Below are 14,285 nucleotides of genomic sequence, written 5' to 3'. Positions count from 1 at the left end.
ACCTTATTTTCATTCTTGCATGCCCATTGGCATGCATCTAGGTTCCACATACCCCTGGGGCAAAAATCTGGTGGGGAGCATGGGTCAAAATTTCCTATACATTACGTCATGTTAACCAGCACACACATTTTTCATACAGCATTTGAACTGCATCTAATATTTCCGTTTAACTTTTTTTTATTAACACTTTCATTATTAACACTTTGCAATATGTATACAACTGATGCTCTAATACACTTTAATAAATAAACTGAAAAACCTTTCCAGCATTTGATCAATAAGACACATGTATGGCTGAACACTACCACAACTGTAGCAGGCTGGACAAGAGCATTCCTGAAAAGAACACTTCAGGAGCCTCTTGATATTGTGGGAGAGAAGTTACCATACCGTGGGGTAGAGGCTCTTCCCCTGGGGTGGGCTCCACTCGGTGATAGCGTGGCTTACGAGGAGGGAGGGAAGGCAGGCGTGTCGGGGCATGGCTACCTGTAGAGCATAATAAAAACACCAATTTAAAAAAAATTTCCTCAAATTTTCACAAGCTACAATGTGAGATAAAATAACTAAGGGCTTTACAGGATTCAGAATTTGATTCTCATCATGACTTACGTAATCCAAAATTACTGGATTTCAGTGGAAAAAACTGTCACATTCATACCATTTTATTACAACTAGATATATATTGTGTAAGAACAAGGAACCTTCAAAACCAGTTTACATTTTTATACATTAAAACTTCCAATTAAAGCAAATGTTTTATTGTACTACACTTGGATTCAATTTAGAATCTGGCAAAAAGGCAAGAAAAATGATGAAAGAAAAAAAATGCCGTCTAAGTATTTGTTTTACATATTTCACTAGTCTTTTACTCTTACTCAAGTTTTGTGGTGTCTGAAAAGAAAGGTGAACTATTCTTGGCTTTTACATAAAGCTCAAAACATTTTGATTCCTATTAACAGCATAGATCTACATGTAGACTGAAGGGCAAGACTTTGAGAGCCTGAGTTCTCAAAGCTGCCATAGGTAGGCCCGATTGCTCAACATTTCCCATCTATATGTATACAAGCCAGGTTCCAAACGCATCGTTTCTGCTGTTATCCTGCAGTGCTGGTTAACTGTACCACCTTGCTTTATGAGCACAACTGCTCTAATGCCTCAACCTTTTGGCATATGAAAGAGCAGCTTCCAGTGCAATTTATGCACATTTTTAATTTGATTTATTTATTTATTTGATTGGTGTTTTATGCCATACTCAAGAAAATTTCACTTATATGACGCCAGCCAGCATTATGGTGGGTCGAAACCGGGCAGAGCCTGGGGATAACCCATGACAATCAGCAGGTAGCTGACAGACCTTCCCGCGTACGCTTTATTAATTTGATTTTAGCGGCAAAACTACATTGGTTGGACTAGCCTATGTCAGGGCTTCACAAAAAGTATAATTTTATCAGTCAACATAAAATAATGTTTTCAGAATATGCTTGAATGAACACCTTGCAAACATGCGACAAGCTTGAAGAATTACAGTATACAGAAACAGTTACTTATAGCTGAAAAGAATGCAAGAGTACACATCTTGGGCTGAATTATTTATTATTTTTCATGAACCCAAATTTCAAACCAATTTTTTCTATCACCTTCATCTCGCAAAAATAGGTAACTATACACTTTACATGCTATACAATTTAATCAATCCTGACCCGTCTAAACCCAAACAAATAACCTACCTGACGCTGAATCCCCTGGTTGTCTATCAGGCCGGGGGCGGTGCCTGGGGGAGGGGTGATGGCCCCTGGAAGGCGACCCTCCTGTTCGTGTTTCTTCCCTGCCTGCCCCGGACCGTGCGTCACCATGAGTCACCCTGCCCTCTCCTCTCGCTGATCTTCCCTCCTCTGACCCCGGTCTGCTCTCCTCGTGACTCCCCGGCCTTGTTTCTTCCACAGCGTCTTGTCCCCGTACTCCATTCTGTGCCCTGACGTTCTCCTGGATCCTGGCTGCTCTGTGGGGCATTTTGGGGGGTGGGTTTGCTGGTCTTGGAGGGGCAGGGGGCGGCGGGCTAGTCCGATCCACACGCTCCTCAGTCACAGCAGCTGAGGGTTCTGCCCCTGCACCCAATCCTACTCCCCTGAGAGCAGATACAGTGCCTGACACTGTGTCCTCAGTCATCTGCCCTGTCTCGTCAGATGACAATCCAGCTGTAGGAGAGCCCGGCAGAGGGCTAGTCTTCTTCTGTGTCCACATCTGTAATTTCTGCGCGATCTTCTGACGATTTTGGTGCTTCTCCTCATCGCTGAGGATCCTGTTGCGAACTTTGGGCACAGGTGTTGCTGTGACTGAACCCGCTATGTAGCTATCTGCAGGTAACATAGAGTCTGACCTAACATTAACGTCCTTACTCGCGCCTCCTGCAACCGACCGAACTACAACACTGTCTGCACTGCTCTCCACACTCGGCTTTGTTCTCACAGGAGGCCGTGGGACTACATCTTGCATAGCTAGATTCACCTCCCCTGTTTCGGGCTCCGCACAGTCAGATATTGCATTGTCGTCCCGCCGTGCAGGCTGACGTAAGCCACGGGGTTGAGGCACAGGTTTCGCAGCCTGCTGTGAAGTGTTAACAGACTCGATAGAAGGCAGACTGGCGAGCTGTGCTGAGAATGTCGTAATTTCTCCACCACTTGTTTTCGGGGTGCTCACCATATCGCTGGAGGCTGTACTGCTACTGGGTGAGAGTGTTTCCTCAGAGCTCTGTCGCCCTTCAGGGCCAGTGACAACCTTTCTGGCCCCGGATCCCCATGGGAACACCTCTTGTATTGGCTGAAAGTATTGCGGTCGAGCTGCACCCGTCATGGACTCATTCATCAGGTTTTCCCGTGACCCTGCAAACGTCTCCATACTGTCAAAACTCGATCGGTCTCCACCCTCACGGTTTGGTGGGCTAGCAACAGGGGAGGTAACACTGTCATCCGAGCCACTGACGGGGCTGTACGTTCGTGGGGGTAAGGGTGGGGGCGGAGACTGAACATCTCCTGGATTCAAAGCGATGGAGTGGCGGGACTTGTCTGGTTGTCGCGGAGGGACTGGAGGGGCCTCGGCCTGAGAAAGCCGTGACCTTGGCGGGAGGGGTGGACCCCCAAACCCTTTTCGCACAGGGTCCCTTGGGGGTAAGGAGGGGCGGGGAAATGTATCAAATTCCCCTGAGGGACTCCTGACTACTGACTGTGTAATGTCATCCACAACAGATACCTCAGGCTCTTTGCCTGCTGACACCGAATTTCCAGTAATAGCATTGTCAATGGCATCACTGGCAATGGCATCAGGGCCTACATTTACGGAGGAAAGGTCGGCCTGGGTTGTCTCCCCTTCCTCCTCCATCACAGAAGAGCTCAGTTCACTGTTATTTCCAGCATCTGTCGGTGAATCCTCATCTACACTACTATTGCCAAACGGACCACAGGCTATATTGGGTACAGAGGCTAGACTGGGTGGACTACAGCTTAACAAGGCCTCTTCTTGTTCATTGGTCAATTCTACATTATTCAGCTGAGGTATACTCTGCGGGATTGTCTCCCCTGAACCACTCCCCTGTAAATCACTGTCCACCTCAGGAATGCCTTCCACCCCTGCTAATGAAATGGTGGGTTCTGTGTGACGGTGGGGCTTGCGGGTGTACACACGGGCAGCGTCCATATTAATACCCTCAGGCAGTGAGGTCTTCCTGGGCTTAGCGTGTCGACGGTCTCTGCGAATTCCAGCAGGTACACCACAATCTGCATCAGACAAAATACAAATATGTTAAAAAGACTTACATATGTAAAGGGTTCAGAATTTCTGACAATCATGTCATCAGGTTTGGTGTTGACGATCAAAATACATCAGACCATTCCATTTAAAAATCTTTGGTCAAATAATTCTTCAAATAGGACATGAGAAAGCAATCTATCACAAAAAGGGCATAAATGTATAAATGTTAATGTGATGCGTTTTCAATAAACTTCTGCCAGGCTGGTGGAGATAAAAAGTGAACAAATTAATGACTCTATTAAAGTGAAGTGGTGCCGTTGATATACTCAGAAAACTTTTCGACACACTTGGAACAGTACATGAGCTTACAGGAGTTGGAGCCTGGCTGAGGCTGGGAATGGTATTCAGCGGTGAAACTTATTGACCCAGTCACATGATCTGAAGGATTTCGTCGATTCAGGTCCAGCACGAAGGACAAAGATCTGCAACAAAAAAAAAAAAAAAAAGGAGATAACTGCACAAACTGATTCACTTTCAATGTGTTTGTAGCTGACAAATTTGTTTTATCTGCATTTATTTATTTATTGGATGACCAGTGTTTATACCAGCACTCAAAAGTGTTTCAATTATACAACAACAGCCTACTTTATGGTTGGAGGAAACCATGCCGGAGAAAAATATCTGGCCACAAGGTCACAAAGTGATCTTAACCTTAAGTCAAAATTTCAATCATTAAACTTGGTATGTTCTTTTCCATTGTTTTAGCTGAAATTTGTTTCACAATAACCTATCCAGAATTAATGTAGTCAAGCAATATTTTGATGCAGTTATGTAAGAAATAACAATTGTAAATTAATCTGAATTTTTCCCTTAAGTCTCAGATCCCTTTGTGATCCCTGGCCATGTCTTTTACTTGGAATCTCAAAACCTGACTTAAAGCTGTGGCCAAATCAAGAAGAGCACAACAATACCATATTATTTTAGGTGAATGCTATGATTGTGTTAATCAAAATATGATGATAACCTTTAGAAGAACAACATTTGGATATTAATATGACACAGACAGTAAGATGATAAGAAATAGGACATCTTTACACACAGTTTTTTGGGGGAAGTACAATTCCCCAGGGTGTGTCTTACTCATTAGAGACGCTATCCATGATCCTGCGGACAGGAATGATGGCCTTGCCCAGGAAGCGGCTGATGGTGGGACGACTCTTGGCAAACTTGTCCTTGATCTCAAACTCAATCACATCGGTGTACACGCAGTCGAATGTAAACATCTGTGAGGAGACAACTCTTGGTCAAGCAGGTAATGACACAATATAAATATATTTTAGAGTGTTTGGTGTAAGACTGATGTTAAGGTATATATATAATATAATTTTGGATCTTTCTGCATCTATTACAATGTCTTACTTTGGTGCTATAATTACATCATCCTGTAGGATGTCACGCTACCTTAAAAAAACAAATCTCATAACACCTTTCTATGACCACTGAAACTCTCAGAATCTGTCAAAATGAACAACTTAGTCATTTACAGTATGTCTGTATTGAAAATGTCTATATGTATGCTTTACGAAAAAGGCAAACCTCTTTACACCATCTGAAAGGCTGCTGTGCAGTATAAGGCAGGTCAGAATACACAAGTCCTGTCAGGGGAGATAACTCTGGTTACCTGGTCTATCCAGCGTGGACTGGTGGTGTTCTCTTCTGTGCTTGTCCTTAGCTCCTGTACATGATGGGGCAAAGGGATACAACCCTTACCTGGCTGAACCACCATCTTCAAGTAAGGGTCCGGGTTAAAAAACACACCTTTCTTCAAGTTTGTCGCTTGTATGTCTGTAATTAAAAACATACAAAAAATGTAAGGAAAGCTAGTAATTTTTTTGGCACTAAAAAAAAAGTAATTATATTTGAACTAGATTTCAGGGCATTACATAGCCAATAACAGAGTGAGTGAGTGAGTGCTTGAGGTTTAACGTCGTACTCAACAATTTTTCAGTCATATGACGACGAAGGAATCCTTAGGGTGCATGCGCGTGTAATGTGCTTCCTTGTTGCAAGACGGATTTCCACCGCTCTTTTATTTAGTGCTGCTTCACTGAGACGACTTACCGAAGGCAAGTAAGCCGCCCCGCCCGAGCCATTATACTGATACGGGTCAACCAGTCGTTGCACTATCTCCTTCATGCTGAACGCCAAGCGAGCAAATTACAACTTCCTCTTTTAAAGTCTTAGGTGTGACTCGATCAAGGATTGATCCTGGATCTACCTTTCCCGAAGCGGACGCTCTACCAACTGTGCTATCCGGGCCGGTGCCAATAACAGAGTACACAAGAATCACACTGCACAATTTGCAATTTCACACAAAGTCTGTCAATGCACTTCTTAAAATGGGAAACTGTTCCTTCATATTCCTCAATTAGATAAACAGTTACACAATCCTCAAGACAGCACCCTGGTATTAACTTCCCAGAAATGTTCTTCACACAAAATTCACTAATCTTTGCAATGGAGAGTGAGCAGCTTACTGAATAAAATATTAGTTACCTTCACACCATGACAGCGTTTCTTTGTATTTGTTATTAGAGGGTCTAACTGTGACTATGTGCTACCTCACTAAAATGCCATCCATAAGACACAAGACCTAACATCAAATCCAATCACAGTATAGAAACACCATGCAGAAGAAACGAAACTCCACCTAATCACAAAATACTGACACTAAAGGTCGATCAGTAGAGCGCTGGCTCACGGCGCTATGTATAAGGCATCAGACATGATGTCCCACCTAATCACAGCATAATGACACTGAAGGCCAATCAACAGAGTGCTGGCTCAAGGAAACACTATGCATAAGACATCAGCCATGACGTCCCACCTAATCACAGTATACTGACACTGAGGGTCAATCAGTTCTTAACCTTTCCCATAATGTTGAGTACCAGGTCAGGAAATACCAGGACTGGCAAAACACATATTTTGAGAAAAGACATCACAACTTCATGAAGACTTCTCTTTGAGACACCAAGTCATTAATCTACCAATTATAACATGGGATGCTGCAAAGCTTACAGAAAACAGGATTACATAAATCTTTTGGAAAAAAATGTTCTTGACAGGGTTGGGTATCAATTATGGCAAAAAATGCGAATAATCTAACATGACTACTGCCATTTTACATGATGGGCAGGTAGCTCCACTGTGCCATCATGTGGCAACTTCATTTTGAACCGAAATGTCACTCTCTTGTCGTAATGATATCACTCAGAGATTGTGTATGTGAACCACAGCAAGTCTTTCAACACATGCTTGACTCTGTCATGAACCAGAGTACATTTTGAGGAAATTTCACATGCAACTATTTGTACATTTTACACGCATACTTTCATTTTTTACCTCTTATTATAACCAGAAGACGAGCAGCCACTCTAGACTCCGAGGACACCCCATTCTGATCAGGAAGCTGCAATTAAATTTAACACCACAGTTATAGATAAAATTTCTTAAACAGAAAACATCCAAAGCATACTGGCACTGAGCTCTCAATCTTGAGCCCGAGATTCCATGATGTACATACATGTACATGTATGGGGGCCTCCGTGGCTCAGTTGGTTAGCGCACTAGTGCAGCGTAATGACCCAGGAGTCTCTCACCAATGCGGTCGCTGTGAGTTCAAGTCCAGCTCATGCTGGCTTCATGCCGTACATGGGAAGGTCTGCCAGCAACCTGCGGATGGTCGTGGGTTTCCCCCGGGCTCTACCCGGTTTCCACCCACTATAATGCTGGCCGCCGTTGTATAAGTGAAATATTCTTGAGTACGGCGTAAAACACCAATCAAATAAATAAATAAATGTACATGTATGTGTTTCCATACTGTAAGTTGTCATGACAACTCAAAAGACTGCCAATCAATTCAGACATTTAACTGAATAATATATCTACTTATTTTATCTGCTTGCATACTCTCAAATTTTCCACTTGCACGATGGCGACCATGGCTGGATTATGTCAACTTGGGGCACTCTTCTTTCATCTGAAATATTTCTCACAATTTTTGATCTTTCCAACAATCAAATTTATTTGTCTGTTTGGTAAAAGGGGTCAACTTTTGGAATAAGAAGCATGTGTTTGGATCTATCCACATCCAGAGGGTTTGTCTTGTTACAAGTAACTGGGGGGTCACCTTCTCAGGAGAGTTTGGATTCTTGACCAAAAAGCTAGGACTGACAGCCAGGAGTTCTCCACGCCTACCACTGTAATACTTGAAACACACCGACGTCTCTTCTGAAAAACACAGGTAACAGGAGTGTAATACATGAAAACCATAGACATCTTTCCTGATACACATACATGTAACTTTAATATTTGAAATATACCAATGCCTTTTCTGAAAAACACAGCATAATCACAACTGTAATACTATAAGTCTTCAACCTTTTCACATATATGCATGGTGTTTATTCAAGCATGTTCTGAAGGCATTATTCTGTGTTGACTGATAAAATTATACTTTTGGTGAAGCAACGAAATTGGCCAATCCAACCAGTGTAGTTTTGTCCCTGAAAAAATCGAATTAAAAACGTGCATAAATTGCACTGAAAGTTGCTCTCCCATATAAGAAAAGGTTGAGGAATTAGGGATACTGAAAACACAGATGTCTCTTCTGAAAAATGCAATGTAAACACAACTGTAATACTTAAAACACACAGATGTCTCTTCTGATAAACACAACGTAAACACGACTGTAATACTTAAAACACACAGATGTCTCTTCTGATAAACACAACATAAACATGACTGTAATACCTAAAACACACAGATGTCTCTTCTGATAAACACAACATAAACATGACTGTAATATTTAAAACACACAGATGTCTCTTCTGGTAAACACAACATAAACATGACTGTAATACTTAAACCACACAGATGTCTCTTCTGATAAACACAACATAAACATGACTGTAATATTTAAAACACACAGATGTCTCTTCTGGTAAACACAACATAAACATGACTGTAATACTTAAACCACACAGATGTCTCTTCTGATAAACACAACATAAACATGACTGTAATACTTAAACCACACAGATGTCTCTTCTGGTAAACACAACATAAACATGACTGTAATACCAGTAACTGAGGTAGGATTGGCTGCGGGCAAAAATGATACCAAAGCTGAATCAGTCTTTATGTATAAATACAACAATGAATTTGCTGTGTGCACCAAAAAGCAGAACCATGCTGGCTTCCTCTCCGGCTGTTTGTGGGAAGGTCTTCCAGCAACCTGCGGATGGTCATGAATTTCCGGCTGGCTCTGCCCTGTTTCCTCCCACCATAATGCTAGCCACTGTCGTATAAGTGAAATAATCTTGTACGGGGTAAAACATGAACCAAATAAATAAACCAATACAATGTAGACCTATGCAGGCGTCAGGCTTGATTTGCTGACCACGACAAGATACATGTACTGGTATATTAACACACTGTCATAAAGACACGACACAAAGCTGAACAAAAGCTACAAATATTAACATACATGTACGAATGAAAAATACTAAAAAAATTACATAAATGTAGTACATGCACTTGCAGGTGCCATATAACCATAAAAGTCTCTGACCTCCAGAGGGCCAATCAAAGAAGTTCTGCCAATAACATGCCCATCACTTTGATCGCAACATAAAATGCAGTGTAAGTACTTACTGCAATGTTCTACTATTTATTTAATTGGTGTAGTAATTTTTCACTGATGTGAACAGGGCCAGGCTTACGAGTGGAGGAAAGCAGAGTGGGTGGAGAAAACCAGAGTGGGTGGAGGAAAGCAGAGTGGGTGGAGAAAACCAGAGTGGGTGGAGGAAAGCAGAGTGGGTGGAGGAAACCAGAGCGGGTGGAGGAAAGCAGAGTGGGTGGAGAAAACCAGAGTGGGTGGGGGAGACCAGAGTGGGTGGAGGAAACCAGAATGGGTGGAGAAAACCAGAGTGGGTGGAGGAAAGCAAAGTGGGTGGAGGAAAGCAAAGTGGGGTGGTGGAAACCAGAGTGGGTGGACGAAAGCACAGTGGGTGGAGAAAACCAGAGTGGGTGGAGAAAACCAGAGTGACTGAAGTAAAGCACCACCCTTCGTCAGGTTGATTGACTGACTGACGTTTTACTTATGTCATGTTCAAATGTTTTTTACCTGTATGAAAGCAGTCAGGTTTATGGGTAGCCTGAGATTGCTCTGACGTTAGGTTTTGCGAAATTTTATTCAACCAAGAATGGCTCAAAACCAACATCAGAGCGCACTCCATTTGAAAACCTGATGCAGTTACCTGCCCTTGGCTGTATGTACATCAAGGAATCTCAAAATGGGCACAAAATGTTTCACACACACAAAAAAAAGAGAAGACAAATAAAAACACAAGAAGAGGGGTGGTGGTTGGGAGGAGATTACCCCATGTACATTATTAGAGTTTCTCACCCTCAGAGAAGTTGTGAGCCACAGTGTCCAGGTCCCAGACAATATGCCCCATCTGCTGGCCAGCTGAGCCACGTCTCTTACTGTCCAGAAACTTAGACAGGTCATTTTCACCTGAAACAAACAACAAAAAGAAGTAAAAGTAAACAATCTATTTTCTCGTCGCTGTATTCTTTTAAATTTTTTAAATCAGAAGCTAAGGAAAGATCTGTCTTCTTATTTACTCTTTAATATTGGTGTTTAACTTCTATTTCTACATCGTACAAAACTCAGCTATTAAAAGGATGGTCAAACTGGAAAAAAATTGCCACACAAATAATAAATGTATTAAAATGAAATACTTTCATTTTAATAATCAGTAATGCTAAAAAAAAACAGAAAAAAAAATGTTCCTAAGTTTTTTAATACTTGTCTTTTACTACATTTAACAAAATCCACTGTGAAGTCAATATTCATGAATAATACTCCAGTAAATATTCAATATTCATGAATAATACTCCAGTAAATATTCAATATTCATGAATAATACTCCAGTAAATATTCAATATTCATGAATAATACTCCAGTAAATATTCAATATTCATGAATAATACTCCAGTAAATTTATTTCGTTTACAACAGTAACTAATATCTGCATGTTTGGCTCGGATTTCAGCAGTGCCCTTTTCTTTTCCCCCTTCATCTCTCCAAAATGACAATAAAAGTGTTGAGTGTGAAAAGAAACATTTCACTCATTTCTTTCTAGCCTAACAATTATTTCGAATAGCTCTCAAGTGAGCCTTTTCCTACCTGACGGGAATAAGCCAATCCAGTCATTCAGGGTGACAACCGGAATGTTCCATGTCATTGTCACCTTGGCATTCTGACCAATCACAACCTCTGTCTTATCCACCGTAAGGCTGGGTATAGCAGGGGACGCGCCTCCTCCGGCCTCATTGTTGTTGCGACTTGCATGCGTTAGACGAGAGGGCGCTGCGGTGCTTCGACTACTGCATGCGCTTGTGGCAGGGAAGTCCAGGCTCTTCTGCAAAGGTATTGCAGCTGCAGAAGCCGATGCCACTTCAGCCATTTTCCTTTATTCTGCAATGGTTTTCTTCTTCCTTTTCTCAAAAGTTTTTGCTGTTTTGAGAAAACCCTGCATACACGATGTATATATATATGTATTATTTTTTGTTCCAGTTTTGATTGATGTACTAGGGTTCCCTCCTCCACCACAAGTTTTGACTACTCCCTCATGGTGACATTCTGCAAATCATCACGACCCTGGCCTATCCACATCATCATGGGTACATCCACACAGGAAATCATCACATTTCCACAAGCCCTTCATTTTCATTACAGCTATTAATCCACACATGTGCTGTTTGTCAACTTCTTTTTATCAGCCCTTGACAGTCAGAGGCATCTATCAAGCTTGATGTTACACATACAGCAGATAGGGGGATCTCACTGGCTGGCTGTGTAAAAACAAATATCTGTGAACAGAAAGACGATAGGAAAATTTTACAACACAAGGCATAAAGTAGTAATCCACATGTATAAAGACTAAGCAGTTTTAAAAATGTGAAAACATTCAGCTCATAAATACAATGTGAAGCAAATTAAAAAAACCCTGTTGATGTGCAAAGATGTTTTTTTAATGGTTGTTTTTATGACTTAAGAACCACAGCGGGGTTGTTCAAAAGTGTATTAGCTAATCCTGTATTAAGTCATATTTCATATTTAAATTTTTAGCCAAACTCAGCAGCCAATGCCCTTCTCCAAAGTCAATGTATATAACAGCTGCAGTTTTAGTTCATATTTAATATATGTTTTCAAAATTGTTTTTAGGATAAACAGACAACTGAAGACTTGGCTTAAATTTAAATCTGGTATTAAGTCCTAAACCTGTTTTAATCAATCGGGCACTAATTTTCAAAGTCCCAATTTTAAGTGTATGGAAAATCTTTCAATGCATGCTGCGTTGAAATGTGTTGATGCTATGCTATAATCAAAAATATTTTATTATTGATAAAATGATGTCATACATGTACATCTGACAAAAAATGTTGCCTCTAATAAAGCTAGAGATTTGCAATTAGGTCCTGCACCAACATAACAATTACTTCCAGGTTTCCATAAAATATCATCACTCAATGCAGTGCAACTTCCAGCCTGTCCCATCACAGTTCAAAATATATATTAAAAGCATATGGGACATTCACTGAGGTATTTGTACATGTAGACAGTATACAGACCGTGTACAAAACAGGTACTTTTCATTGCCCTTCAGAAATACGCTCACATATAAGAGGATTCTGCCACCCAAAATAAGCATAGCATTTTGTTCTTCAAATCCCAAGTGACTCTTAACAGTCAGTTTGCATGTACACATGTTGTGTAAACTATATTCATACTATATCAGTGAACATTACACAATACCGTAGCTTTTAATTTTAACCAGTTTAATCATGTATAGTGCTCATGTATAGTGCTCATGTATAGTGCTCATGTATAGTACTCATGTATAGTGCTCATGTATAGTGCACATGTATAGTACTCATGTATAGTGCTCATGTATAGTGGACATGTATAGTACTCATGTATAGTGCTCATGTATAGTACTCATGTATAGTGCACATGTATAGTGCTCATGTATAGTGCACATGTATAGTGCTCATGTATAGTGCACATGTATAGTGCACATGTATGCATGAAAGAATCGTGAGACACCTTATTTTAAATTTAACATTGTGTCGTTATGTATACACACGCGTATGCATTTATTTATATTATAAATAAAATTTTTATTATAATATGTACTGACACAATTGAAAATTTGACATACAAATTTATGCAAAATTAACAACTGCAGTGCCTAAACCACATTGCATTTTGTGCACAAAAACAAAGCACAGACCAAATAAAATGGACCAAGCAGTTCCTGACGTGTCCAAAACATCAGAATGGATAGTGGAATGGACAGGAATTCTACTTCTACAGTTCCAAAATACATGTACGTTACTTAAAATTTATACGAATGCCAAAATAAATCCCTCTTTAACCAGAAGACATGTTATAAAGATGGTGTTCAATTTCCTGATTTTTCATATAAAAAAGAGAAAAAAAAAGTGAGAAATCAGTCTACAGAATGGGAATTTACACAACACCTGCTAATCAACATGTTGAAGTACTGAAGTACAGGGTGTTTTGTATCCCTGCTTCATTTAGAGGCACAATGATTCCCATTAAATCCACATAATGGCTGGCCTATACGCTTCAATAAACACAATAATTAACATGAGAACACTGTCCTCTTAAATGGGGATACATGTGTAAACAATTTCTAACATCACTTCAATACTGTGTGGGTACATGCCTGTTTATTAATGGCCTCTGAAGATTATCCACAAGCCATGGACAAATATTAAAGGCTACAAAAACATCCACATAAAGTATAATATATCTGCTGAAAAAACCATGACACTGTCAAGGAAACTTGTTTGATTTATCTATTTGGAATTTTTCAAGCAAGCAAAATGCAACTGAAACTTTGGATTCCCCATCTAATGTATATACTGTATGTTCACTGCAACAATATAGATGCAGAGGCGAGGTTGAAGGCAGGATGCAGAGGTGGAGATGAAGCCAGGTTGCAGAGGGGGAGTTGAAGGCAGGATGCAGAGGTGGAGTTGGAGCCAGGATGCAGAGGTGGAGTTGATGGCAGGATGCAGAGGTGGAGTTGAAGGCAGGGTGCAGAGGTGGAGTTGAAGGCAGGATGCAGAGGTGGAGCTGAAGCCAGGATGCAGAGGTGGAGTTGAAGGCAGGATGCAGAGGTTGAGTTGAAGGCAGGATGCAGAGGTGGAGTTGAAGGCAGGATGCAGAGGTGGAGTTGGAGCCAGGATGCAGAGGTGGAGTTGATGGCAGGATACAGAGGTGGAGTTGGAGCCAGGATGCAGAGGTGGAGTTGAAGGCAGGATGCAGAGTTGGAGTTGAAGGCAGGATGTAAAGGTGGAGTTGAAGGCAGGATGCAGAGGGGGAGTTGGAGCCAGGATGCACAGGTGGAGTTGAAGGCAGGATGCAAAGGTGGAGT

At 41.1% G+C, this 14,285-nt stretch overlaps 1 protein-coding gene across 1 annotated transcript in view; it reads right to left on the bottom strand.

Moving 5' to 3' along the window:
• The window catches only part of LOC135477991 (E3 ubiquitin-protein ligase HECW2-like), a 65,231-nt gene that overhangs the window by 16,711 nt on the left and 34,235 nt on the right, over positions 1–14,285 (bottom strand). The window contains exons 2-10 of the mRNA XM_064758228.1: positions 11,003–11,688; positions 10,217–10,327; positions 7,937–8,037; positions 7,150–7,216; positions 5,426–5,589; positions 4,885–5,027; positions 4,114–4,226; positions 1,728–3,770; positions 391–486 (exon numbers count right to left, since the gene is read on the bottom strand). Coding sequence (XP_064614298.1) covers positions 391–486; positions 1,728–3,770; positions 4,114–4,226; positions 4,885–5,027; positions 5,426–5,589; positions 7,150–7,216; positions 7,937–8,037; positions 10,217–10,327; positions 11,003–11,282 — 3,118 coding nt within the window. The 5' untranslated portion in view covers positions 11,283–11,688. The remainder of the gene's footprint in view (positions 1–390; positions 487–1,727; positions 3,771–4,113; positions 4,227–4,884; positions 5,028–5,425; positions 5,590–7,149; positions 7,217–7,936; positions 8,038–10,216; positions 10,328–11,002; positions 11,689–14,285) is intronic.

This window comes from Liolophura sinensis, chromosome 11 (genome assembly GCF_032854445.1).
Source record: "Liolophura sinensis isolate JHLJ2023 chromosome 11, CUHK_Ljap_v2, whole genome shotgun sequence".
NCBI classification, from domain to species: domain Eukaryota; kingdom Metazoa; phylum Mollusca; class Polyplacophora; order Chitonida; family Chitonidae; genus Liolophura; species Liolophura sinensis.
The sequence above is the reverse complement of the archived record's forward strand: the minus strand, read 5'-3'. Positions and strand labels throughout refer to the sequence as shown.